Source organism: Hydra viridissima, unplaced genomic scaffold (assembly GCF_058129835.1).
Source record: "Hydra viridissima isolate aposymbiotic clone 2 unplaced genomic scaffold, HvirCarnegie_v1 scaffold_10, whole genome shotgun sequence".
Taxonomy (NCBI): Eukaryota; Metazoa; Cnidaria; class Hydrozoa; order Anthoathecata; family Hydridae; genus Hydra; species Hydra viridissima.
The window spans coordinates 11886349-11913665 of NW_028324309.1; the positions used below are offsets into that span (position 1 = coordinate 11886349).

General features: G+C 28.4%; 3 protein-coding genes across 8 annotated transcripts; 1 reads left to right on the forward strand and 2 right to left on the reverse strand.

Moving 5' to 3' along the window:
- Window positions 1-1488: 1488 nt before the first annotated feature.
- On the forward strand, window positions 1489-4354 carry LOC145181464 (endosomal/lysosomal proton channel TMEM175-like). Of its 4 annotated transcripts, XM_090065429.1 has the most exons (3): window positions 1489-1586; window positions 1902-2915; window positions 3576-4354. In XM_090065429.1, exons 2-3 carry the CDS (start codon window positions 1912-1914, stop codon window positions 3583-3585), a joined length of 1014 nt encoding a protein of 337 aa, XP_089921555.1. In that variant the 5' UTR covers window positions 1489-1586; window positions 1902-1911; the 3' UTR covers window positions 3586-4354. The 4 variants fall into 4 exon arrangements, with proteins under 4 accessions (XP_089921555.1, XP_089921553.1, XP_089921552.1 ...); XM_090065427.1 differs by lacking the exon at window positions 3576-4354 and having other exon boundaries at window positions 1491-1586; window positions 1902-3571; XM_090065426.1 differs by lacking the exon at window positions 3576-4354 and having other exon boundaries at window positions 1497-1791; window positions 1902-3571.
- A 3107-nt stretch (window positions 4355-7461) lies between these two features.
- On the reverse strand, window positions 7462-14485 carry LOC145180851 (SCY1-like protein 2). 2 transcript variants are annotated; one of them, XM_090100361.1, is made up of 19 exons: window positions 13989-14485; window positions 13673-13830; window positions 13177-13276; window positions 13029-13073; window positions 12603-12734; window positions 12180-12407; window positions 11557-11673; window positions 11302-11427; window positions 10846-11022; window positions 10568-10690; window positions 10238-10351; window positions 9954-10086; window positions 9720-9838; window positions 9487-9587; window positions 9233-9321; window positions 8983-9014; window positions 8673-8892; window positions 8133-8261; window positions 7462-7932 (listed from the first exon to the last, which is right to left on the reverse strand). In XM_090100361.1, the coding sequence occupies exons 1-19, from the start codon at window positions 14151-14153 to the stop codon at window positions 7607-7609; spliced, it is 2634 nt and encodes an 877-aa protein (XP_089956487.1). In that variant the 5' UTR covers window positions 14154-14485; the 3' UTR covers window positions 7462-7606. The 2 variants fall into 2 exon arrangements, with proteins under 2 accessions (XP_089956487.1, XP_089956488.1); XM_090100362.1 differs by lacking the exons at window positions 13177-13276; window positions 13673-13830; window positions 13989-14485 and having other exon boundaries at window positions 12603-12730; window positions 13029-13055.
- Window positions 14486-14576: 91 nt separating this feature from the next.
- Window positions 14577-26153, reverse strand: LOC145180850 (RNA polymerase-associated protein CTR9 homolog). 2 transcript variants are annotated; one of them, XM_080055784.2, is made up of 29 exons: window positions 25859-26153; window positions 25665-25763; window positions 25160-25223; window positions 24590-24777; window positions 24201-24290; window positions 23993-24020; window positions 23433-23522; window positions 23110-23258; window positions 22908-23015; window positions 22724-22831; window positions 22372-22491; window positions 22003-22119; window positions 21840-21929; window positions 21455-21583; window positions 20924-21107; window positions 20632-20720; window positions 20024-20297; window positions 19864-19919; window positions 19647-19739; window positions 19403-19519; window positions 18546-18691; window positions 18364-18435; window positions 16262-16397; window positions 16036-16179; window positions 15644-15714; window positions 15473-15529; window positions 15122-15265; window positions 14791-15012; window positions 14577-14700 (listed from the first exon to the last, which is right to left on the reverse strand). In XM_080055784.2, the coding sequence occupies exons 1-29, from the start codon at window positions 25904-25906 to the stop codon at window positions 14685-14687; spliced, it is 3249 nt and encodes a 1082-aa protein (XP_079911910.2). In that variant the 5' UTR covers window positions 25907-26153; the 3' UTR covers window positions 14577-14684. The 2 variants fall into 2 exon arrangements, with proteins under 2 accessions (XP_079911910.2, XP_089956486.1); XM_090100360.1 differs by having other exon boundaries at window positions 22688-22831; window positions 25859-25979.
- Window positions 26154-27317: the final 1164 nt, after the last annotated feature.

A 27317-nucleotide genomic window follows, 5' to 3' on the forward strand; every position in this document is an offset into this window, starting at 1 on the left:
TGCATGTGTGAAAGTTCGTGGTGCGCATACAAATTACTAAAATCCACCCTGACTCTATATTTTTGCTCTGTTTTTTTGTTTATTTTTTTAAACAGTTGTATATATTTTTCATAAAAAGTATCTGATTTACTTCTTATTTTGCTTATAATACCACCGTTAATAAAATTTAAAACAATTTTGAAAGAACATTAAAAAAATCATATTAAAAATAAGCTGACTCTATATTTATGCAACCCACTGTATATTCTATTTATGCTTGTCTTGTACATTATATTTTGTGTACTATTTTGTATGTAACTATGCATATTTTTTATTTTGATCTGTAAAATCATATAATTTCCTATGTAAAGCCCTCTCAATTTATGGGTTTCACTTGCGTTTTAACATTTTTTCTGAACACCAAAATGTTTTTTTTTTAAGAACTTTGATATTTACAAATGAGTTTTATTCTCGTTTAAGAAAGTAGATAAGTTTTTACGAAAAATATTTCAGTTGGCTTTTTTTTAGGAGAGGGGGTCAAATTTTCCCCAATCCCCAAAAGGTTGGCTTTCTCATTAGCATATGCACCAAACAATTCGCTCTTTTCATAGTTGAGTCTGTTTATTAGTACTTAATATCATTCATTTGAAATTTTTAAATTCATCAATTTTTCAACTTAAACGTATTATATTAGGTTTGTGAAAAATAATGTAGCAACTCCTTATTTCATTTCCATATTCCCTCGAATCTCTTTCCAAAGTTCAAGATGTTATTACTATTAAGTTAGCACAGATCAAGATATTACGATATGTTTATGATAAATACACTTTTCAGAAAAATCTAAAGTAGATCAAAGCCCGACATAGATCTTTAATGGATTGATAATGGTTAATGAATTGATGATGAATGGTTGATATTTGATGAAAGTAAGGATGATACAAAAAAGTTTTTCATTTTTGCGAACTTTTGATTAATTACAGTTAAAAATGCAATGTTGAAAGTGCATAACAACTAGAAACCTTGGATATCCAGATAAACAGATCTTCCTTTTCCGTCGTTTTTTTTTTTTTAAATGTAAGTTTTTTAAGTGAGAAGAGGGGGCTGGTTAGTGAAAACATTAACATTTAATTGAGAAACTATATCGGATTTATTCCTTAACAAATTTTTCTTTTGCTTTTAACTCATTAAGGAAAACGAAGTTTGTTATTGCAAGTCGTTTTACTTTATCTTTTATCTAAACAAGAATATTTGTTTCAACTTTTTTTCACTTAAAATATAAAAGTTCTACATTTTGTTGAATTGTCCATAAAAATCTAGACTCTGTTTTTTTTTTAAAAATTAAGATTTATGTTCCTTTCAGTCCCCCTGAATTTAAAACTAAAAATTGCTTATCAATGTTAACAACCCCAGGGTATCAAACGAGAATAGTTGATATATGCATAAGAATAAATACAAGTTCGGGACCTTTTTCCAATTGAAAATAGTTTTAGTATTTTGACGTCATCTATCACAATGTCGTTTTTCGCTTACAAAAAGAAAGTTTAAAGTTCATTTTATTTTGAGATTTTTTTCTGATTGAGCTTTTATGAAAGTAATTGGTTTCCATGGTAAAATATGACTTATTTACTTTTAAATTAATAATCATTAGTTATTATGATTCAAGCGAATGTAAAACTTCATTTGTAAATAAAAACTAAGAGAAGGAAACGATGTTTTGAATAATTGTTTACGTTAAAATTTCAAAACAAGCTTGCCGTTAAATAAACGTGTAAATAAATGCGTTTTTCCTCGATGATGTGAAAGAATTTATACGTAAGAGAAGAATTATTTCTCATTGAATTTAGCAAAAAATTTTTGCATTTAATGCATAGGTGAGTCCCAACAGTGAGTTGTAGTGAAAATGTAGTCTTGTTTTTATGTAGCGATTTAAAAATGAAAACCGAGGAGAGCAACTGTGAAGAAATGGAAAATGACAAGTTCAAATCTACACTTAATGATTTAGAAAGTCATTATGACGAGCATCTAAACGAGATAATGCCAGATTATATCCACCGAGGGGACATTGCTTCAGCCAATCGGATGCTCGGTTTGATTGACTCTGTCGTAGCTACAAGTGCAACGTTTCTTATTATACCCATCAGAAATTTAAAAAACTTAAGGGAAGGACAAAATTTGGCTGATTTTTTTTATGAAAATCGAATGGAATTTATAATGTTTTTCTTGGGGTTTATGGTGGTATTGACAATTTGGGAGAATATCAATATTCGAACAATGGTGATCAAGCGTGTAGATGATTTATTCCTGTTTTTTGTTTGCTTAGAGATGTTAGGTACCACTGTGCTTCCGTTTTCATTAGCCCTCCAAGGTCATTATCCGAGTGAAAACTCTTCTGTAATATTTACATGTTGTTTATTGGCATTTATCAATATCAATGACATAATTTTAAGTCTTTATGCAATGAAAACTCCCAGAATTCTACACATAATGATGCAAAAATGGTCAGTTTCAGACCTAGAGAAGTTTCGTAACTGTTTTATTGTAAAACCAGTGTTTAGTTTGATATTAGTTACTTCCAGTGGTTGTTTTTGCTTGTTGAATTACGGTGTATCTTGGGCTTTTATCTCCTTACTTATATTAATGCCGGTAATCAGCAAGTTTTATTTCTATGTTCTTCGAAGAGTAGTGAAGCCAACCAAGATAAATCAATGTCGCTTTTATTTCAGTTTCACAAAAGGAAATATTGCAAAAGAGCGAGTGGAAACGATGAGCGACGCAGCAGTAGCAATAATTGCCTGTATATTGATACTTGATATTACCGTAGAAGATTTTCCTGCTAAAGACAGCGTCAGTCAGTTTGGACTCAATTCAGAATTGCATAAAATGCAAGCCAAGTTTTTCACTTTTCTGGCCACATTTTCTATGGTTTTATTCATTTGGTATGTAAACCATACTGTGTTGCATTTATACAGATCAATTAATGCTATCACATTTTACTTACAGAAAACACTTCTCGCCTTTGCTTGCCTCTGCCCTTTAGCAGGCAACTTAATTTTAAAACTTTCGACTAAAGGCAATAAAAGTTCAAACCACAGTATACGAGTTTCTTCTCTCATAATATTTTTTTCCAGCTTCGCCAACCTGTTGATTTTGTTATACGGTTTGTTCTCAGGGAAAAGGTTTTTGCATCGTTGGGCAGTGTTTGGGTGTTTTAAAGTGAATGCACGGCAGCACTTGTATACTATAGTTAAATCGTTCAATCTCCCGTTCTGGTCCTTATTATGCACTCTAGGGACTTTCGGTTCTCCAAAAATTGCACTTTATTCAATGTATGCTTGTTATGTCGGATTACTTGTCACAGCTTTCTCCTCAAAGTTGCTTTTCATGAATCACATCGGTAAAAAGGCAATTTTAAAGGATCGTCTAAGTATCAAAGTTAAAATGACAAACTAAAAAAAATTCTATCAAAAAACATGAACATCTGAAAGTAATGTGCTGATTATTAAGATGTTTCTTTATCATATAAGCTATCAATTATTATTTATGAATATTTGTAAAGATGCATAATTTAGCAAAATAAATTTCTTGTAAATCTTTAGGTCATTCTAATTTTTCCTTAATCAAGCGAAACGTTGTATTTCATCAGATTTTAACTACAAAATCTTTAACAAGAAGAAATAAGTCATCAAATAGATGAATTCGAATTTCAATTCGAATTTGATGCTACAAGTTAGACAAACCCCAGACGGAAGGAAAATTTATTAGGTTAACGTTTTCTGTTTATTCTGCAAAATGCTGTATTCTGCAAAATTATATTCACATGGTTCACAAACAAACATGTTTTAAAAACATCCTAATATGATATTAAGATGTTTAAATTTCCAATTCAGTAGCAAAAGTCGCTTCTAAAAGTTTTAAAACTCCTACTTCTTTCAACGCAGCTTCATCGCAGTATTAACGTTGTTCATAATGAATTTCATGCTGCTGCTCAAAGCATCTAGCATTAAGCCATTACAGATAATGATTAGAGAAATTTATTTCCAGAGAATCGAAGAACTAACTATCAGGAACTTACTGTCGAGTTGTTTTGGTTTATTATCAAGTATTGCGTGTCGAAGTTTCCCGAGGTTCCAGAGAATGAATCCGAAAACGAAGCAAATAATTATCTGATATTTTTAGAAAAGATTCACGACACAGTTAGCAATCCAAAAATAATAGCAATACAATAAAACATCACAATAATATGTTTATGTAACCAGAGACAAGTGGACATAGACTGATTTAACAGTTTTTAAGATAGTACATAAACTATAAAAATGTGTATACATGAATCCCAATTATTTTTAGTTTGAATTATTTAAATATATACATTTATGTAGTTAGAGTAGTATTTTACTTTTTCAATATTTAGGAAAATGAACACAAAAACACAATATTTCAATATATTTGCAGAAGTTTCAAAAATAAACAAAATGTATCATTTCACAGATCAGAACTGAATACTTTCTTAAGTAATTTTTTTACATATATAAGTGAACTTGACGATTTGAGTGCACTTGATGAATTTGATTGAGATGCTGAGCCTTAAAAAAAAAAGAAAAAGTGAAAGCCACTTAATGAGGCGGAACACATTGAATACATCAAATTTAATTACAAAAGTGAATGTAAAATATAATATCTGATAATTATGGGCCACTTATGAAATAAACTTTTAAGATAATAAACAGTTTTCATTAAAAATAATGCTTAAATCACTTCAGTTTTAAAAATACTTTTAAAACAATTTTTAGTTTAGTAAAACTTGGTATTACAGGAAAAAGTTGTCCTCTTTTGCCTTGACTGAGTCGAACACTTCCTCTTGATGATGCCTCATTTGCGGTGATGATGGTCGATGCAATTTACTCTGCTCCAACTGGATTTGCTAGAACCAAACCCTGAAAGATTTGATATTTTTTTATAATTGCGCATTTTTTCTCAGTTGATGTCCGTGTCATTAACACTGGATACCCGTGTCGTTATCAGCGATTGTGGAAAAACTGTAGAGATTTGGTAGTGTAAAACTCGAGGCACTAATCTCTTCTTTATAAGAGAGATCAACAAATTGCAAATACCGCGTGGAACACTTTCATCACGAAAGTTTATTTCACTTTTCACCAATTTGTGCATTCTAACAATGGTCAAGTCATTTAGAAAATCTTGTGAAAAAAAGTACACTGATTTTCTGCAGTCTTTATGGCTCGTTTCTTAATTTGGCATTGTATTTTTAATATTAAACGCGTTTTCTTTAAAATTAAAATAACCCTTGCAATTTGAATGAATTATTATTAGTGTCTTAAACATTAATGATAATTTATACTATCCTATGTAAGCTGAAAGATTTGGACGAAATTGATGAGTTTAAAAACACACTTAGTGTTTATTTAAGGCCTATATATATAATGCCCCCTCCTTTACCCCAAGCAAAAACAATATTTTAGCATCTTACTAAAATTGTCCGTTTGCTTCTCATTCTAAACATTAAAATAAAAACAGGCAAAAATCAAAATAAAATTTTGAGAATTTTTGCGGTGTTTTGTTCCTCTGTGGAGCCTTGGCTACTTCTAAGTTAAATTGACTCGTTTTAAGCGTTTTTCATTATTCTATGAGTGTAGGAATTTAAAAAAACAAGACAAAGCAGGAGACAATAGAGGTCAAAAAGCAGGAGAAATTGGAAAAGTCCCATTCAGGGCCGGTTGTAAGGCAGCGCAACCGACGCAACTGCGCTGGGCCTTCAGCTTTTTAGGGGCCCCCAAATTTACCGGAGGTGGAAAAGGTGAAAAAATAACTTTACACAAATAGAAATACCGTTACTAGAGTGGAATTTTACTCAAGTACAAGTAAAAGTGGGGTTTGAGAAAAATCTTGCCGATGCCACTGCGATCACAGAAGAGCTTGAAATTCCTTGTGTATTCCCTACAAAGAGACAACGTCGAGCTAGACGACAGTTTGATTATGAAATTTCTAACGAACAAATTGCTGATGCAAAAGAGCAATTTCGAATTGAATTTCTTATTCGGTTAAGGTGGCTACCCACTATTAAAATCTGAAAAAATAAAAAAAAAAGTGAAATTTTTTTTTTTCTTATTTGTGGAAGGTTTAACCTTTATAAACAATAAATAACGTACAACAATGGTATAAAAGTTTTATAACTTACCCTAAATTTGTTTTTTAAAAAGGGGCAAACTTCTAAAATTTTAAAAAATTCCATAGCAACGGCCTTAGCGACAGTTGAAACCTTTTTGAAATCTTCTAACAAATATCTTTAGTTTGGTTTAATATTTTTCTTTGAAATTTTTTACAGAGATAAAATGTAGTTAGGTGAATGTGCTGAGTTAAAAATATTTACACTATGGTATCCTATTCAAATGAAAATTTGGGTAACTTGGGCTATTTTGGTATTTAATTTAAGCATTACACTAAATTGCAAATTCCAGAGCATTAAAAAAAACATATAATTTTTTTTTTTGACTCAGCACATAGTTCATACAATAAACAATGTTTTTGAAAAGTTTGACTTAATTTGAAAAATTTGGCAGTTAGTTATCCTTGTTGAAAAATATGCTGTTTTTAAGTTAATTATGCACATAATTAATGACGTAATGTTGAAAATATGAAAAATTTGTATTTTTTCATCTGTTTTGATTCCAATGCTACTAAAATGTTTAAGTGTGAGGTAAAAAAGCGATTCTATCAATATTTTTTTTAAATAGTGGGTAGCCACCTTAATTGACGTGGCTTAACAACAGCTCAACGAATGATTTTCGATGTTAGAAGACTTCAATGTCGAATTCAGTCTCTTGTATGATTTTCAGCAAATGAAAACTTGCTCAAATATGATATCATGAACTTTTCCACAAACCTGCAAGTTACTTTAACGGACTATACGTTCAATAAATTAGAAATAAATACAACATTTGGTTCTACAAGAAGACGTCAGATATCCATTTGATGTGTTAACGTTCATTGAAATAATTTGGTTAAAATCCATTCGAATGCCTCTGTTGCTCTTAAAATAATACTAGGAACTCCAGTATCCGTGGTTACTGCATAACGCAGCTTCTCAAAATTGAAGCTAATCAAAACATATTTGCATTTAGCCATGAGTCAAGAACGTTTATCCGATTTGAGGTTGCTGGCTATTGAACAAGAAGTTTGCGAGCAATTGAACTTAACTTTTTTGATAGACAAGTTTGCTTCAATTGAAAATTTTTATTTTTTGCAAAAATAAAGCCATTGTATTTTGAATTAATCTTAGTTTTCTTAGAGGAACACTAAAAATTAGCTTTAATTGATAAGTGGATGTTGTGGACCCAAGCTTTACACTACCAGTATACTTTGCAAAAAAGGGCCTCAGAAATTCTTTCGTACCGGGCCCCCAAATGTTATAAGGCCGGTCATGGTCCCATCGGACCCCTGATGACGGTTAAGTACAATAACTTCCAATAATGATAATAATAAAGATTAGTAGCTATAAAAACAGTTGTAATATACAGTAAAATTATTCGAAGGGCGATAATGGGGCCAAATACATAAAATGAAACGCAATAGAAATGACCAGTAACACTGAGTTAGCATAAGATCATCAAGATCATCATAGCAGCAAATCAGTTAAATCTTTTGTACTTAAATTTGACTGAGTTGTTTTATTATTCAAACTCGCATTTTGAGGTTGAAGTATATTGTTAACTGGAGAGTTCAGCGCAGAGGTAGCATCATGCGCATTGATATAATTATTTTTAGTGAAGTCGTTACTATAGACACCCATTTGTTGGGGTTGATTTTGAAAAACTGAAAATGATTGGTTTGAATTTGGCGCTATCGACCTGAAAGATTGATTTTGATTTTGAGTTAGCGAACTGAAACCAAACGCTAGATTCGGTTGTGTAACTGGACGCATAGAACTCACTTGATTGTAATCTAAAAATAAATCAAAGAAGCAATGTTCAGCCACTAACAAAAAAAACAAACAAAAAACAAAAAGAAAAACCTTGAATCAAAGAGCAAAAGCTAAAGAAAAAAAAAACTAAAGCATGACACTAAACAAAATATTAAACTTCATTTTGAAAACATCCACCGACTCCGATGAGTTAAACACACCGATGCAGATGATAACTTACTCGTTTGTTTCTGATACACAGAAGTTGAAGGTTTTTGTGGTTGAAAATTGCTCATATCTGACGAAATAGCAAAATTATAATTTGTAGAATTGTAGACAGGTGGCTGTTGAAGACGTTGAGGATGCAGTACTATAATATTCAAGCAAACATAAAACTATTTTATCGATCATTATCCTCTCGTCATCCGTCATGTTAAATTATAACGAATCTGTTGTTGGCAAAGATCGGTTTTTTCTTATGCTTTAACAACAGCTTCGCTATAACAGAACATTCTTAGAGATGAACATAAATGGTTTACTAAAAATGTATAAAAATGATTAAGAGGCGTCTTCTCAAGCGGATAATCAAAGTTTTAAGAGCAAATATGAGTTAATAACGTAAAAGTACACTAACACATATTTTCCCTTAAAATTGTTAAAATAAACAACTACCCTCACTAAAACTTTATTTTAACCGCGAAAATCGAAACCAAATTCAGAAAATTCTTGTTTTAATTATTGAATAAGTCGAGAAATAGTTTTTAATGAGAAATCTACTTACTTGAGTGGTCAGTGTCGATTCTTTGCTGCGATTGGACATTCACTTGAGAAATGTTGATATTGGAAAAACAATCGATTGAATAGTCCATGTTTGCCGACTGTTTAACAGGATTACAAATGGATTTACCGGATGATAAAGTGCCATATTTATCATCGGGTGATACGGGCTTGGTTGTTAAATGATGGACAGAATTCTGATTTATGCCCAGCATCATTTCCAACTAAAGTTGCAAGAATCTCAGTAAAAGTAACGAGTCGCCAAATAGCAAATATCCATAAACATTTTCTTGTTAAAGAAAACACTTTTTTACCTCAGTATTCCCAGAATTTCTTGTTGGTGTAACTGAAAGAAAAATTCAAGAGAGATTAAAACGATTCAAAAAACAATTTAACTAAACGCATCTTGAAGAGAAAGAAAAACTAATAGAAATCTCGTGTTTAAAAATAAGTGCATTTGTAAATACAAGTACAAAAAGTGGGAGGGAGGAGGGGGAAAAATTAATAGAGAAATTGTAGGTTTATTCGCGTAAATAAATCCTTACACTTTAACATACAACATACCCGGATTCCCAGCGACTAACGATTCAGTATTGCTGAGTTCCTTTTGCACATTTACTTTATCTGATGCTTTTACAAAGTTCAAAGATGATCTATGACAAAAATTATATTGAAATGAAATATATTTTGCAAACCTAGTAACAATTAAAACATTTGTAACGAGTTGCAAACTTTATACTTAAATGGGTAACAAACTTTATATTTGAGATTCAAAAAAAATATATTGTGTTAAATACTGAAACAAAAAGTACAAATACCTTTGTTCTTCTTGCATTTTATTGAGTTGCTCAAGCTTGGTGCGGTGTTCTTGTTCAACTCTATCAAACATTTCGCGAATAATGCTCATAAAACTGTTAAACTTAAAAAAAAAAAAAAAAAAGAATTTTTTTCTTCAAATAAGACGTACTTAAACACAAATTCTATCAGCACTTTTAGCTGTATTGATAACATGTTCATATTATCGTAGATGACTTTTTGAAACTTAATGCACCTGCATAACATTGAGTGATGGTTCCACAGACAGTGGCAGTAAAAAAGGAATTGCAACAGTTGCAAGATAATCCTTCTCAAGGTTAATTTTCTTGTCTGATAGAGTCTGTTTGTAAATACCTAAAAAGAAAAACTCATCTAATTAAAAAAAAAAACTAATTCAACTTATTTATACAAATGACAAATTTAACAGACTGAGCAATTAAATGCCAAAATAAGAAAATAACGTTTTCACCAAGTATTGCCATTAACACAGCAGGATCTTTAAAAGGAATTTGAGAGAGCATAGGAAAGACTTCATCAATTAACAAGAACTTGTCAAAGTTATTAACTATTTTCCCCAAACAAACAAGAGCATTAACACAAACCTAAAAATGAGAGATTTCAGTAAGTGGTATAACCCAAGATAATACATCTTCGCACAAAGATTTTTTTCTACGCCTTCAATTAGATGCTTTCAATTAAAGGACAAAAAATAGCAAATAACAGAAAGGAAAAATCAAAGATTAAAACACTTACACTAAGTGAACTACTTTTGGTTACAAGTATTTTTATTCGTGGAACAATAGAGTTCTTTAATGATGAATAATCTATCAAACGAACAAAGTCTGGAATGATGGTCAACACCAACTCCTGCAAACAAGTAACTTAACCAGTTTTTGAACTTGCTTTTAATTAAAGGGCAGGTTTCATGTATATATACATGCCAATTTATCATATATACAATCTAAATACCACTTACCCAACCCAATACATTCTCAATTACTGCCACCCTATCTACTCAAATCTCCTCACACACAATATAAACCACATTAGTTTAGAATTTAATGAATAGAAAAATAAAACCACCTGTATTTGAGTTTCTAAAGATTCAAGAGCACGAAATATAAGTGGTAACACATAGTTCTTCACATCCTCCTTGTCTGTCATTTTTAATAAAAGTTCCATGTTTTGCATAAGTAGTAATAACACCTGGAAAAGGATTTAAAAACTTTAAATATTTGTAACTAATTTCAGGAAAAAAAAATTATTAAAATAAATTTAAAACAAATAAAAACAAAATAAAAACAAGATAAAAATAATAAAATAAAAGTGATAACCAAAATATTGATAAAAAATGTTCTCACCTGAACAGGTTTAGTTACTTGAAACACTTTTTTTAGTTCAGGAAAAATTGTAGTCATATATTGTTCATTGGTAGATTTCTCAGCAACAATGAATATATTAGGGAGGATGAATGGAATCATCATATGATTTGCAAGCTCCAAAAACAGAGGTGGAAGAATACGTTGATGTAGGACACGCTGAATTGAAAAAAAACGTTCTGTTTAAATAGATGAGTTAGTTTCCAAGCGCATTCTTCTTGCTAGCAAGATGAGATTAACAATATAACTAATGAGTACAATAGATTTTCTCACAACAATATTAAAATGTTCTTAAGAATAACTAAAAATATTTCCTAGAAATGTGACAAAATTCACTGAAAAGGCTCCTCTTAAACTTTTGTAAAAAAATAATTTTGTTTAAAAAATATTAAGTTGCTTTTGTGTTTTATGAACAATCTATGAAACAAAAAAACCTACCAGAGGAAGTTTATCAAGAACGTGATGGAGATTTTTGAAGAACTGTGACTTGGTTACATCATCTCTTTGGACCAATGAGTCCATGTACTTCAAGGTCATAGCAGAAACATCATCAAAAAATGGGTGCTACAAAAAATGGGTGCTACAAAGTTTGGGTGCCACAAAAAATGGGTGCTACAAAAGTTTTAAATGTTACACAAGAGCTTCTTAAAAAAACAAAAGAAAAAAAGATAAAAAAACAACATATTTAATTACACTGATCATTGAAGCTGCATCAGGTCTTGCTTGTGAAGCAGGATTTAGAAGTAGAATGCAATGATCACGCACATTTAAAGGAATGTTGCGCAACTGATCGCTCCCTAACCGACTCAACTAAAAAAAAAATGTATGTATGCATGCATGTATAAATGTATACATATAAGGATGTATATATGGATGTATGTATGCATGGATGGATAGGTATGTACATATGTACAAATGTACATACATATGTATGCATGCATGTATATACAAGTTTCAGAGAATATTTTTCATTTTCCTCAAGAGGAAAATGAAAAATATCCTTTCCAACTTAATTCCCATAAGAAAAACAAGCAACTCTGCTTTTCAACTGACATATGCAAAAATGTGCCCTAAATATTTACTATAAATATTTATCTGAACTATTTTTTGAGTCTCTACCCAATTTTCAATTTTTTTTGTTGTTTTTTGAATTAGCTTTTTAAGCTTGAAAAAAATTGCAAAAATTTGAAAGTAAAGCTTAATTATTTATTGTTTTTATGTTTTTTTGATGGATTGTTTCACTCTCTGCGCTAGCTAATTATATAATCAAAATGTTAAACACACTTTTATATTATTGTTTTTATATATATATATACCTGTTCAAGACATTTTTTATATACTGCAATACTATCTCCTGTATCAAAAGGCGTTTTTAAATTATTGTACAAAGCACTGATTAAACAGCCAAATGAAAACATGTCAGACCCACTTAAGTCAAGATACTCATCATTAGGCTGTCGAAAAATATGCTCTGGTGCCAAGTAGTTTAGCTCAGGACGACCAATTACTGGAATCCGACTTGAATATTCAGAAGTCAATTGAGACTAAAAAAAAAAGCAGTTCATCAGTTTAACTATTTATACAACATTACCTTTTAAGCTGTTTTATTTATTTTCTTAGTCATTTGCCAAACACAAGAATTTTAGGAAAAAAAAAAAAAAAAAAAAATTGGTAAAGACAGATCAACTGCGCATTTTTTTGCTAACTAATTCGCTGTGAACAATTTAACAAACATTTACCATTTTTGGAAGAGAAAAGTGAAATCCAGCAAGCTTCCATTGTCCTCCTTTTGTAATCATAATATTGTCACATGTTAAATTTCCTTCAATGATATTTGCATCATTATGAACAAATGCTAATCCTTCAGCTATCTAAGAGAAGTAGTAAATTTAAATACATAACAAATCATTTAGACAATAAAAATTATTAAAAAAAAATGCTTACAACATTTACAAAACTAATGAATTAAATAAAATATTATAAATTTAATGAATTTTACAATTGCAAAATTCATTAAACTAGTTTTGCAAAAAAGCATTTCAAATATAATACCTAACAATAAATTTATAATATTTAACAATAAATTTATAATATTTAACAATACATGATTGTTCCTTAAATGACTTATATTTGTCAGTTCATAACTTTAGAATGAAAAACATTACCTGCAATAGTCCATAAACCTTTTCAACAGAATATAACTCAAAGTCCTAAAAAAATCAAATACCTTTTGCATTTTTTAAATATACACTTAATTATCTGTAGATATTCTTAATACTTTGAGTTTTTCATGCCCTAAGAATAAAATCTTACTTTAAGTCCCTTAGGTAGAGGATTAGGAAGATTATCATACTTTCCAAGAACATTTGACAAACAACTAAACACTGGTTCTGTAGCAAATGCAAGTGAATCTCTAAAAAAAATCATCATTTTCTTTTCCATATAAACAAATAAGTAATTAAATGAATATTTAAATAAATACACATACAGTTATAATCTGAGACTAGCAAAACCTCCATTTTTATGAATATTTAACTTGCAAATAAAAACTAGTTAAGTATTTAGTGTAGTTGTTGTATTCTTCAAGTAAGATTACTATTGAAATTTAGTTTTTTAAAACTTTATTTTCAATAGCAAATTTTTAGAGAGCTGGTTGGTCTTTTAAATCATGTAAATATTTAACTAAACTTGGAATTTTGTTATTTATTTGGACATATAATATACTACATGAAAAGTTTTTAATATTATAAATTATTTGATGTAAGCTAATATCACCATATAAAAATATCAGAAAACTATTTGAAAATACCTTGAATCTTCAAGTGGATGTTGAATGGTAAGAAGACGAGGATGACGAAGTTTTGTAAGCTGCTGTGGCCCATGTTTCATTTTTTCAATAATGATGTCACGATCATGCCTGTCATATTTGTCAAGTAAGCTCTTTTCAAAGATGAATACTGAAACTTCCTGAAGGAAAATTGCAAAATACAAAATGTAAACACAAAAAATATGATTTACAAGATTAGTTAATAACGCTTATACAATACAATGTAAAAAATTGCATTTTTTTTTCATTAAAATCAATTTAAAAAAACAAAGCAAAACAAACAAACAAAAAAACAAACCTGGCCTGTTGATTTTTTTTTTCCATCAAAGACTTTCCAAAGAAGTCCAGGCCCAAAACTTGCAACTTGATCGCCAACATTAAAGTCTCGAGTAACTGGATTTCCTAACACAGCCTTTTTGAGATTTCCTAACATTGTAGATGACTGCTGTAAAAAAGCTGCCATTTTATTAAGTCTAACACAATTTTAAGTTTCTTTGAGAAACAACTGAAAATCAGCTTTATCAAAATCAAGCCATGAACACCATCTAAAAAATTCCTCAAAATATCAATTGTTTCTATGTCAGCAATGTGCAATTATTAACTCCAGTGAGATTTGTTTGATTATGAAACTGACAAGGTTCTTTCACAACTTCTCTACTAGATAGAGATGCATGTATTATATACTAGAGAGAGAACACATATTTTTACCTTTATATTCAAGCAACTTTTAAAATTTTCTTTTTTGTCTTAGTTAAATCCTTAATACACATATTAAAACTAAACAAAAAGTAACTTTATATTTTTAAACAATTAAAGAAATATTACAAACTATGTCATAAGTTTGAGTTATAAAAGAGTTATGTTTGAATAATAAAAGTACAACAAGTCAATAATTTTAAAATATTTTCCATAAATACAAAAGCAATATTAAAAATGTGGTTCACATTCAGTCCAGCATAAAGTTTTTTTTTAAAAAAAAAAAGTTTCAGCAAAATCACTCTGAATCAGACCTAAAATAACAAAAACAAAATGAATTAAAGATAAATTCAAAAGGTTAATAGAATAACATTAAAAGTTTAGTAAATATTAGTATAACTTACGAGCTAACTATTCTGGCTTTTCTCTTTATCTTCTGTGATGAGCTCTCTTCATTTTCAGGAATAGGTTTTTTGTCTTTGTCATCATTCTCTTGGAATTGTTGTGGTGTTTGAGGATTGCTTTTTATTTTCTGTGTTTCTTCACCATCAGAACCAGATTGGTATGTATGTGTAACAACATTCTCATCAGAATCAGGTGAGTCACTTTCTATCCCGGACATTTTGCTTGAAAATGAAAAAAGAATTTTCTCATCTCAGACAATTAGAATCAACAAAAATAGAATTTATCTGTCTTTTAATACCACAGTTCCACATCCTACAAAAAGACACTTACACATCAATTTGACTTTTTGTAGGACTTTCTTCATCTGAACTTGATTCAGAAGATGAAACTGTTGCTTTTGATTTTACTCTTGTTTGTTGCTTTGTTGTCAATTTCTGTTCTTTAACTTTCTTTGGCTTTGGTTCTTTAGGTTGTCTAATATTTACAGAACTAAACTTATAAGATTAGGTAAATATGGTAACACTAACACTTGTATTTAAATTAATTTCATATCTTTATGCATCATACCTTTTGTATCAAAAAAGTATTATTCAAATTTTATTTTCCCTTTATTTAGGTAACAATTGTAATTATAAGCAATAATTTTATTGACTACAAAAAGAAACAACAACAATAAAAGACCTTCGTTTTTTTGTTATTGGTTCACCATTTTCATCATACTCAACCTTTTTCTTCTTTCTAAACCAAAAAAAACTTGAATTGAAAAAAAAAAAAAAAAAAAAACCTTCATGAAACTTTATAAATTAATATTTTTTAAAGCTTTTTACATGTAAAACAATTTTAAGTACAAACCTTTCTTTCTTTTTAACAGTGGATTCCTCATCACTGCTACTTGTAGCAATCAGTCCATCCAGGTCAGCTTTCTATAAACAAAAAATTATATTAGCAATTAATTACATTACCAACTAAATTATACTACTATAGAATGAAATTAATCAACTTTCTTTATTACCAAAGTAAGTGGTACATTCTTAAAATTTTTTTTTGAGTTATCGGCAAAATTTATTCTAATTTAGATTATCAAAAAAATATGTCTGACAGCATCAGTATATTCATCATTAACTATACATCATTAATTTATGATTTAAAATTTATTGTAATCTCATAAACAACTAGTAGGGTTTTAGAAGCAATCCTGGCTCATCATGTATTTAAAAAGTTTCTTAATTTACATAAACACCTACCTTTTTATTTTTATTTGCAGCCTTTTCTTTAGCAGCCATTTCTGCAGCAGAAAATTTTAACAAGCTCTTTGTTGCTTCTTTATATTGTGCTCTTTTTTCAAGCAGTTGCTGCTTCTCCACCTCTTTTTGTTGAAAAAGTTTACTCTGCAACATTGAAAAGTTTAAATTTTATTTAGAAATTAAACAAAATTGCAATAAATTAACACCCAAATGGAAACATTTAAACCTCAGCTTCTAATTGCTGCCTACGTAACAGTTCTCTCTCTTCATCCTGTTTCTTGCGTTGCTCCTGTGCCTCTTCATCTATTCTTCTAGCACGTTGCACATGGTATTGAGCCTGACTTAACAAATCTGAACATCGACTAAAATAAAATAACTGTTAAAAGTTTTTTCAAAACTAAAATTAAAACGCAAAAATTTAAAAAAAGTATTTTAATCATAAAACTATGTAAATATGTTATACATTATATATATAAATACATTATACATGTAAATACATTATATATATAAATATATTACATATATAAATACATTACATATATAAATACATTATACATATAAATACATTATATATATAAATACATTATATATATAAATACATTATATATATAAATACATTATATATATAAATACATTATATATATAAATACATTATACATATAAATACATTATACATATAAATACATTATACATATAAATACATTATACATATAAATACATTATATATATAAATACATTATATATATAAATACATTATACATATAAATACATTATACATATAAATACATTATATATATAAATACATTATACATATAAATACATTATACATATAAATACATTATACATATAAATACATTATACATATAAATACATTATATATATATAAATCTTTAAAGTGTAAGCTAATTATTAGATCAAAAATAAAATAAGAAAAAATATAAATGATAATAAAATAATCACACATAAGTAGATATCAAAAAAAGACTTTTTTAACCTTTAATCATTCAATTCCTATTCAAAATGTTAAACCTTATATTGTTATGTAATGTAATTATTAGTTTAGACAAATTTAATGGAACCAATGTGTATTAGTTACTGATTTCTTGAAATATGAACTATTTATAATAAACTATTAATATAATAATAGCTACATAATATAAACTATTTGCAATATAAACTATTTATTATAGGATAGAAAAGTATATAATACAGTTTATAACTAGTATACTTAGTATGTATAAAATGATATACTGCTATAGCTTTAAACTTCTCTCATTTTCACTTATCATTCATCCAGTGATGTCACAAAGCAGTAGGTGACCTGTGTGCAAAAATTCACGAGGCATCTCCCCTATTTAAGACATTGATGTAGCTATTATTGGGAAATGGTAAATTTAATTTTTAAAACACTCTATTTTTTTAATTTAAATGTGAGATATAAAAGTTTTGCAAACAAATAACTTATTAGGTAACAATTGAACTGTGTCACCAAATTTATTCAATTTATTAATTTATTCTCACCTAACGATTACTTAAATATTTTTTAATGCTGCATGACTAAGTAAAAAAGTAAAACTCTTATACTTTACAACAAAAAAAAAATGCAATGTTTGAAGGTTTTTAACAAAAAAAACATTTTTCTTTGTGCAAAATCATTTATAAGTTTTTCCATTTTTTTGGCTTCATCACTTTAAATAGACAATAACGCCAATCCATCCAATCTATTAAGTGATATTGTTGACAGAAGATAGAATATTATTTTCATCTTTGAAAATAAGCATTCTGCATTAGCCACAGTTACAAGTACAACATTTGCCAATCTGAGAATATCAATTTTGCACTAGCAAAAAATTTAAAATAATTTTTTTTTTATATAGGCCAGGCCCCTCATTTTGGAGATCCTTGGAGGCCTGTAGCAAATCACTAGCCAGCTACCCGGTCAATAACGCCACTGCATTTGTCCCTATTTCACCCTAGCCCAGGACAAAGTTTGTATTTTTTATGCTGATTGAAAAAACTTTTATCATGCTTACATACATCAACCAAATGATAATTACATAAAATATTCCTGTTCACAAGTAATTTGTGCACTTAAGCAATTTGCATCCAATTTTTTTACAAAATATAAGTTACAGTTTCCCTTACATTTAATTTCTTTAAATAATTTATTGTATACACATTTTGTGTGCATTTTTGATTAAGAAAAAAACTGTTTATAAAAATTTACAAGATACAAATATTAAACATTTATACACCATGTTCAATATCCAAACCTACTAACAATTATTATGTAAATTGAACATGAAAAACTGGATTCTAAATTATTACCCAGCTTCTTGACGAGCTTGAGCTAAATCAAATTTCATCCTGTCACCATGTCTTGAAAGGTAGTCAAAATTCCTTAAATACAAAAAAAAAAAGAAAAAAAATTAAAGAGAGAAATTATAACCAATATCTAGTCTACCTTTTCAAAAAAAAAAAAAAAAAAAACAAGCCACAGCTACAACAACCTTTGTGCTAGTTCAAGATCAGCAACAGCTGACAATACTGTTTTTAAGCTGCTTTTTTCATTACGCAAAACACTGGTAGCTAATCGCTGCTGAACAAGTGAGAGATTAAACATCAGCAATGTATCATGAGGGGCAACATGGCGAGTCTAAAAAATAATCATATAAACCTATCTATATGAAATATAAATATTTATACTTCAGATGCTTTTCCTAGAATATAAGATTGATGTTTTGATTAGTGCACAATATCATCAGCTAAAATTCAACCTTTTTAACTTTAAAAATATCATGAGCTATCATTTAGTATCAATTCAGTTATCAATATAAATAAAAACATCATGAGCTATCAATCAGCCTTTTAAATAAAAATATTATTGACAATAAATCATCCCTAACATGCTGGGACAAATGATCTGAATACCAACAGCGCATATTGTTTATAATCATAAATGTTATGCCCTATTGTTATATTAAAAAGTTAACTAGATACCTTATTCTGACTTTAATAAAACCAAAATTTCTTATAAAAGCGAAAGCAATCTTATCTATTTCGCCTGTTATACTTATTTTAAAGTTCTAGCATCAACATTAAATTGATCTTGTAAGCAGCCAAAATTTCTTATATAATAGAAGACAACCTTATCTATTTTTTCTGTTATACTTATTTAAAGCTTCTATGATCAGCATTAGATTGATCTTGTAAGCAGTTTTTGTGATATATAAATTGTTTGATACTGCTTAGTATCAAACAATTTATACTGTTGTGTTAGTTGGAAATTTGTTTTAGATGATATAAAATATATTACAACTTAATTTACTAAGTAAATAAAACTTGCTAAGTTATTTGCTAAGTATACCTTCAAGAGAAGCTCTTTACAATCTTCTAATCTTCCAGCTTTGTAATAGGCACGAGCAAGATAGAACATCACTTCAACACTGTATGACTTAAAGAACTTCTTCAAACAATTTTCATACTATTTGAAGAACAAAAAAACAAACAAGAAAGAGATTTTAAATTATTTAGTAAATGAGAACTTCAATTTTGCAAGACTAAGTGTACGACCATATCTTACACAAAACACTATTGTAATATATGGTTACCATTTGTATTGCACTGACAAACTGTTTTTGCTCAACATAAACATGAGCTAAATTTAACCAAATGTCTGGTACTTCAGCTGTTGCCTCACGAACCTGAGATATAATCATATTATAAAAATATTAGAGAGTATAATCATATTATAAAAATATTTTTTAAAAAGAAAATCACTAAAAAAAAGCTAAGTTTTTTTTTAAAAAAAGATTTGCACAGATTTACCTGCGAGAATACATCACGAGCTTCTCTAAAATGCCCTTTATGTGCCAGTACACATCCTGTACAAATGATAACACTAAATGCATTTCAAGTAAACCAAAAAAATACAACTTTACAATGTTAGCATTTTAAGTACAAAGAAAGAATAAGAGAAAAATCAGACCTATGCCATTTGCAGCATATATGTTTCGTGGATCGATACGAAGCACTTGTTTGAACATGGCTATTGCTCTTTCTTGATGTCGTTTTTCTTTTGATTTGTCACGTAATGGTGTATGCAAAGTTTGCAGCCAGACATTTCCAAGAGCCACAAGTGCATAAGTATCACTTGAAGTAGATGGCTGTTTCAATATACGCTCAAACTTTTTTTGACCAGGTCCCCATTCTTGTTTAGCAAGGTGCAGATTTCCAATCAGAGTCCAAGCATCTGGATGATCCTAAATTGTTTTAAAGTAAATAAAATAACCAGTGTTTTATCATTCATATTTCCAATGCATTTCTATTAACTCAAATGAATATTTACTTAAATAAATATTTATTACAATAAGCAAATATTCCTTTAAAATAATTTTTTATGGAATCATATGAAGATTGTTTTTAAAAACCTTTTGGTCAAAATCCATATCTGCACTTAAAGATTATAACCCAGGCCTCTTAATATCATAGATAATATATTTGTTTTGATTTTGTTTAGTAACAAAACTGGACTTTAATGATGGGAACCATTAAAAGCTGAAAAAGTAAAAAATTTTATTGTGAATAAACAAGTACCTGATCTATTTGGAGGGCCATTTTAAACCAATCTGAAGCTTCATAAATTTGTCCTTTATCTCTTGCCATGCAACCCAGCCTTAGATAACCTAAAATTTGAATTAATATAACATACATTCATACATACATACATACATACATACATACATACATACATACATACATACATACATACATACATACATACATACATACATACATACATACATACATACATACATACATACATACATACATACATACATACATATATCTACATATATATTTTAAAAAAGTAGATTTAGCATCTTACAATCTACATAACTTGGATGTTCTCTTAGTATATCTTTATAAACTTTTTCTGCTTTATCAAATTCGAACTGTGCTTCCATTAATCTTGCCATGTTATATTGCATTGAAACTGAAATTGCACGATAATATGTTTCTCCTTGCATACTTTCTTCTTTGCAATGCTCCATTGCAGCTTCATAAAACTTCTATTATAGATAAACTTAATCAAATGTATATTAAAAAGTATATTATATGTATATTAAAAGCTGTTATTTAAAAAATATTGTTTTATATATAAGTTCTATCAATAAAACTCACAATCAATTTTACAATCAAAAAAGTTTACCTAATTCAAAACTTAAATCTCGAATTAATTAGAAAATTTAAGAAAAGTTTAAGAACTTTTTTACAAAACCTTATTCTATGACTAAAAAAAAAGCAAACAATTTTAGCAACTCCAATCAATTTCTGACAATTGTTTCCTCATTAAGAATTCCTAATTTCATCAAATCCAATTATAAATAAAAAACCAAAATTATAAAAATAAACTCACCTTTGCTTCATTCAGATTCCCTAATCGAAAATGTAATGCACCGACATTGTTTAGAATTTCTGGTGGCACATCAGCTTCAACTTTTTCTTTGAGAATTCTTGATGCAGCACCATATGCAGACAGAGCTGCCTAAGATATTTTTAACAGTATTTACAATAATTACAATTATGTTTTTATTAGAACTTTATAAAAAAAAGAACACTAAGATTTTTAGCATTAATTTTGTAAAGTTTAATAGAACAATGGCTGAGAAGACTGGTGATCAACCATGAATAATTAATATAGATTTAATACAAAGTTTAAAAAAGATCATAATATCAGTTTCTTCTAACTGTATTTTCTCACAGATAGAGAAAACTTTAAGGAGACATCTAGTCTCACTTACTTGGACATCTGCTTGCTCAAGTATACCAGCCAACTCAATCCATGCTTCGACATCATCAGGAAACTGTTCTGTGACTTTTTTGAGATGTTTCTAAAAACGAAATTCACCAAAATACTAACCTTCATATTACTAGACTTAATCTTATAACAATTATAAAACTTACTTTAGCTAATTCACGCTTATCTGCTTCACTAGATGAACTGTATAATGATCCAAGAATTTTCATAGTTTCATAATTGTTTGGTTGGTGTTTTAAAACTTTTTCAAAGCATTGTGAAGCCTGAGGAAAAGGAATTTAATGATTTGTAATAAGCAGCCATATTTTCCAAGATTTATTACTGAAATGCTGTTGGACACACACGCACTTATAATACTATTATTGTTTTAATTAAATATGTACTGAAAAATCAGCAGATTTTTAATTAAAACAAAATTCTAGATAAAATTAATGTAATGAAAACAATTTTTGTATTTCCAAAGCATTAACAACAAAACACAATCTAGATAATAAACACAGTAGAAATGGCATTACATTGATTGTATCACCTCTAGCTATATACATTTGCCCTAATCCAAACCATGGAAGAACAAAGTTGGGAGCTAAAAACTGAGTGGCTTGATAATAATACTGGAATGCCTGATCATAATCTCCCTATTATAAAAATATGGCATTTTACAAATTATGTAATCCATTTAAAACCTAATAATATGCAATTCAAAATTGAGAGTGTATTTTCTTGTTTGTAAAAATGTTAAAAGATAACAAATTCTACATAAGTGCCAAAAATACTATAGAAATTTTTCGAAGCTTTTTTTCAATCATCTGATTTTGCAGGCCAATTAATTACCTTAACTTCTCTCCATTATTTTTCAAGTTTTCTAACCTGCACATGAAATGAACGTGCCAGTTGATAACAGCTTTCTGCCTGCATGGCTTCAACTTCAGTTCCATGGAATGCGTGCAATGCTAAATGTTGAACTTTAGTGTAATCCTGTTAATTATAAAGTTAAAAAACTTTAATGTTTGCAAGAATTTTATCATACAGAATAACCACAAGACAAACTTACCTTTTTAAAGAAAAAATGATTTGCAAGATGGTTGAGCACCATGGGATTTTGATTATCAATAGCATATGCTTTTGATAACAATTGTACACCAACTTTAATGCTGTCAGGCTAAAAGTAAATATTTAAATTAAAAAAAGAATGACAAATTTAACTAGAAAAAAAAAAATAATACCTAAAAAATGCCTTGGATTGTTTCACATACTTTTTTTGAATTAAGTTCCAGTATAGCAAGCCCAACTAGAGCACCAATGCACCGACTATTTAAAGCTAATGCCCTTTCAAATGCCAATCTAGCTTTTTCCATTCGATTTAGACGATAAAAACAATGACCCATGCCTAAACGAACTTCGGCTAAAAACAATATTTATAGAATATTGGTTGCACCATGTATAAAAAATATATCCAATAGATATAAATATCTATTGGATGCACATTTGTTATCAATAAAACATAACATTTTTAAAAAATTATTATTTAAACTTAAAAAACAAATAAATAAAGCCTAAACAAAATTTGAAAAAAAACCTGGGCAATTTGGGTTTGTTCTGAGTGCTTTTTTATAATATGCTAAAGAACTTTTATAATCCCTTTTCTGGAAGGATATGCATGCTTTACCTATAAGATTAATAAAAATACAACAATTTAACTGAATATAATTTATTCATTTTAAAGTATTTAACAACTAAAATAGAAAAATCATACACACTAGAATCCCAAGACAAAAATGTGGCAGAGATGTTATAAATTTAAAAAAAAATAATTAAAAACTAAATTTTTTCTTTAATTTCCAAATAAGGACCACTTATTTCAGTTCTGTCAAGCAATTTACTTTCTTTCATACTAACATTTGTAAATTGCAAACTTTTAGTAATTATAAAATGCTTTAGTTTTCATTTATAAAATGTATTTTTGAACAGAAAAAAAATCTGTCAATATTGCAGATTTATAGCAAAATCATAATGATAAACTAAAAGCTTGTATTTATTTGAAAAAAAAGGAACATGTGTAAACTATACAAACAATACTATTTTACTAAATAATTTTGGAAAAATTTAAAGCCAGAAAAAGTGATTAAAAAAACTTACCGAGCAAAGCAGGGATATTATTAGCTGACTGGAATAAACAATAATATAAACAATATTAGCAAAATTATTTAAAAATATGAGATAAATATTAATTCTATTCTCAGTAAAGTATACTTTACTGAGAATAGAATTAATAAAATTTTCACAATTACAAACATAGTTTGTTTAGTGTTATTTTAAAGTTTGAAGGACAAAAATTAAAACAAACCTGAGCCAGAACGAAGTTAAACTGTGCATCAGCCTGGTCCATTTTATCTCCTTCTAACAAACAAAAGTATGCTCGACCAAGCAAATGGTTCTAAAGAGATTAAAGTTTAATTACTTTAAGTACTAAAATTAGTATTACAAATTTAAGTATTTTTAAAAATTGAAAACCTGTTTAGCAACATGGTACAAAAAACTTAAATGATGCTTTTAAAAGGGCTTCCTACAGCCATTTAAACCATTTGTTCTTTTATATTTTAGGAATTGTAAGTGATGATTATAAAATGAAAACTCCATGCAGTGCTGTGGAAAAGCAACAGTAATCTCATAAAATAAAGAAAATTTAGATAAAACAAGAAAATTTCATTAAACTTCTTGAAATGATAAACAGACCTGGTCCAACATTATAATTTTATCTGCTGTTGTATATAACTGTGTAGCTTTTGTGAACAACTCTCGCTTTTTTTCTATTTCTTTTTCTTTACGCCCTTCTTGTACATAATATGCAGCAAGGGAATCCAAAACCACCATTTGGTCTTGCTGGAATTCTTTATATTCAAGATTTGGTGTTGCAAAGTTATCTTAAAAAGCATAGTTTAAAAAAATTTACACTACTTTATTAAATTCAAATTATATATAAATCATATGGGATTACATATAACTCTTGATTAAAACATTACATTTGATTGGACATTACCCTGATCATATCCCCATCCCCTAACTTATCACAAAAGAAAAACAATAAAATCACTCTAAAAAAACAGCAAAATATATAACTTTAAATTTAAGTTTTAAGAGAAAATTTTTAAAACCTAAAATATTCGTATCACTAACTGTTTTGGCTTTAAATCCTCTTAGAAGTACATAATTCTCAAAAAGAACACATCAGTAAAATCCTCCAGTCCCCCCCCCCCCCTTTGTCATAGAGTAAGACCTTAAAAACCATTATAAAAGAGTATGTACCTGCACATGCAGCTTCATAAATCTTAAGGAAATCATCTGTGTTTCCCTGCTTGAAATATTGTTGCTAAAACAGAGTTAACGCTTAATAAAAGTTAAATACCAAAGGTAAAATCTCTTTATCATCATTAAGAACACAATAACATTTAATGACTAACCAAAAATACTTAAGAAGCATTTTAAAAGCTTTTTTTTAGTTTTATGCTGTCCTTAAAAGAAAAAAAACTAAAGCATTTTACATCTTTTAACTCTAAAGATGAGTGATTTTTTTTTTAATTAAGAGCTTTAATAGTAAAATAACAATTTTTTAAAGAAAATATTAAAATGAGCGATACATACTGATCTTATATAGGTGATATAGACATAAAATTAGAAAATTTCACTTTTTAAAATTGACAAAAACTTATTCTAAATTGCATAATCTTTTTAATAGCATGCCTAATATTTTTTTTTAAAGTATACTTGTTTTTTTTTTTTTTTATTTTTTTATAGGAACTCAATTACTTACAGCAAGTGTAATCCAAAGATGAAGAACAGCATTTTCCTGCTCAAGGATACTCAAGACTTCTTCACCGTCAGGAAGTTGATCAAAATCTAACTCAATAACCTTTAAAAATTGAGAGAAACATTTTTAAAATAAAAAATATGTTTTTAAAATTTATTTTGAAAAAATCCCATATATAAATAGTGAGCTGTTTAAACCTCATCTGTATCACGAAGAGGAATTTCCACTGAAGTTAATGCAACCATGTTTTTGTTGTCAAATCTTTTCACCCCGTTTTAACCTCAGTGCCCGTGCGTTAAACCGATTATTTCACAGAACAAGTTCTTGTTCAGAGCGAAAAGCTATTTCTTCTTTAAGGAAGAAGTCATGCATTTTACATAAAATATAATTTCAAAAGCCTGAAAAGGCAAATTTCATCACGGTCCTAGAAAAATATATTATGTAAATAGGTCAAAGTTCAGAGGTTGTTAAAAACTTTCCATTTTTTCCGGAAATGAGAATTATCAAAAATAAGTCTGAAGACAGATGAAAATCAACTAAGTAGGTCGCAGCGATTTCGTTAAGAAGTAACAGAATCATATAAAAGAACGAAAACACAAACTAAATATGAAGAAATATCAATGATAACACCACCTGTTCAAAAATCCGTTTCCTAATTAATTTCAATTCAGTACTATTATCTCTTTAAACATTAAAAATTTATTCTGAAAAATATGTACTGATTATTGGAGAGTACTATTTTAATGATAAACAATGGCTGTTCCTAGGCGTTCAGATACTTTGGAATTGGAAATACAGTTCTTGAATATATTATTTTTGAACAGAAATTTTTTGAAAAAAAAAAAAACAAATTGATAAATACAGGGGATGCAAGAAAACTTCTCGGTCTAAACTTGACACTATTTTGAAGATAGCTCTGACTGAAAGTTCTTTTCAAATGTTAACAGAGACACTAGAAAATATTTAATTCAATAACCAACCCGCATTTTAAGATATGACTTGAAAATGGTTTCTCAAAATAAATTAAAACGATTTTTTTCTCGGAATAACTTCAAAACGTGACTTTCCAGTAAAACATTTAGCTATTGAAAATTTCTTGCGCATATACTTATACCTAAAAGTCTAAAAGGTTAGTATACCGATTAAGAAAGGCAAGTAGAAATATTTCAGCTTGTGCTTACAGCACATCTAACATATCTCACGTATCTTATTATTTTTAAAGGCCTTAAGAGAAAAGAGAAAAATATCATAATGTTGATATTAAATAGCAAATATGTGAGAATTTTCTACGGTTATCAAAAACAACGGATACTCATTTTCACCATAAATAACATGTAAAGAATGAAATAAATAGTAAAAAGCTACTTTTACATAAAGAATAATAATAATGATAATAATGATGATAATGATGATGATGATGATGATGATGATGATGATGATGATGATGATGATGATGATGATGATGATGATGATGATGATGATGATGATGATGATGATGATGATGATGATGAAGATGATGATAATGATAATTATAATATAAATAAAGATAATAATGATAATTATCAATATTATTATTACTATATTATCATTATCATTATTTTTATTATCATTATCATCATCATCATCATCATCATCATCATCATCATCATCATCATC

Excerpts from the sequence above, each read along its gene's own strand:
- LOC145180850 (XM_080055784.2), bottom strand. The coding sequence starts at position 25,906 with ATGGTTGCATTAACTTCAGTGGAAATTCCTCTTCGTGATACAGATGAG. Across the intron at positions 23,016-23,109 it reads TGGAACTTAATTCAAAAAAA|CCTGACAGCATTAAAGTTGG; the intron begins GTATGTGAAACA and ends ATTTACTTTTAG. Across the intron at positions 16,180-16,261 it reads GGCAGCAATTAGAAGCTGAG|AGTAAACTTTTTCAACAAAA; the intron begins GTTTAAATGTTT and ends TCAATGTTGCAG.
- LOC145180851 (XM_090100361.1), bottom strand. The coding sequence starts at position 14,153 with ATGGCAGCTTTTTTACAGCAGTCATCTACAATGTTAGGAAATCTCAAA. Across the intron at positions 12,408-12,602 it reads ACTTTTCTCTTCCAAAAATG|TCTCAATTGACTTCTGAATA; the intron begins GTAAATGTTTGT and ends TTTTTTTTTTAG. Across the intron at positions 7,933-8,132 it reads TGTGTATCAGAAACAAACGA|ATTACAATCAAGTGAGTTCT; the intron begins GTAAGTTATCAT and ends ATTTATTTTTAG.
- LOC145181464 (XM_090065427.1), top strand. The coding sequence starts at position 1,912 with ATGAAAACCGAGGAGAGCAACTGTGAAGAAATGGAAAATGACAAGTTC.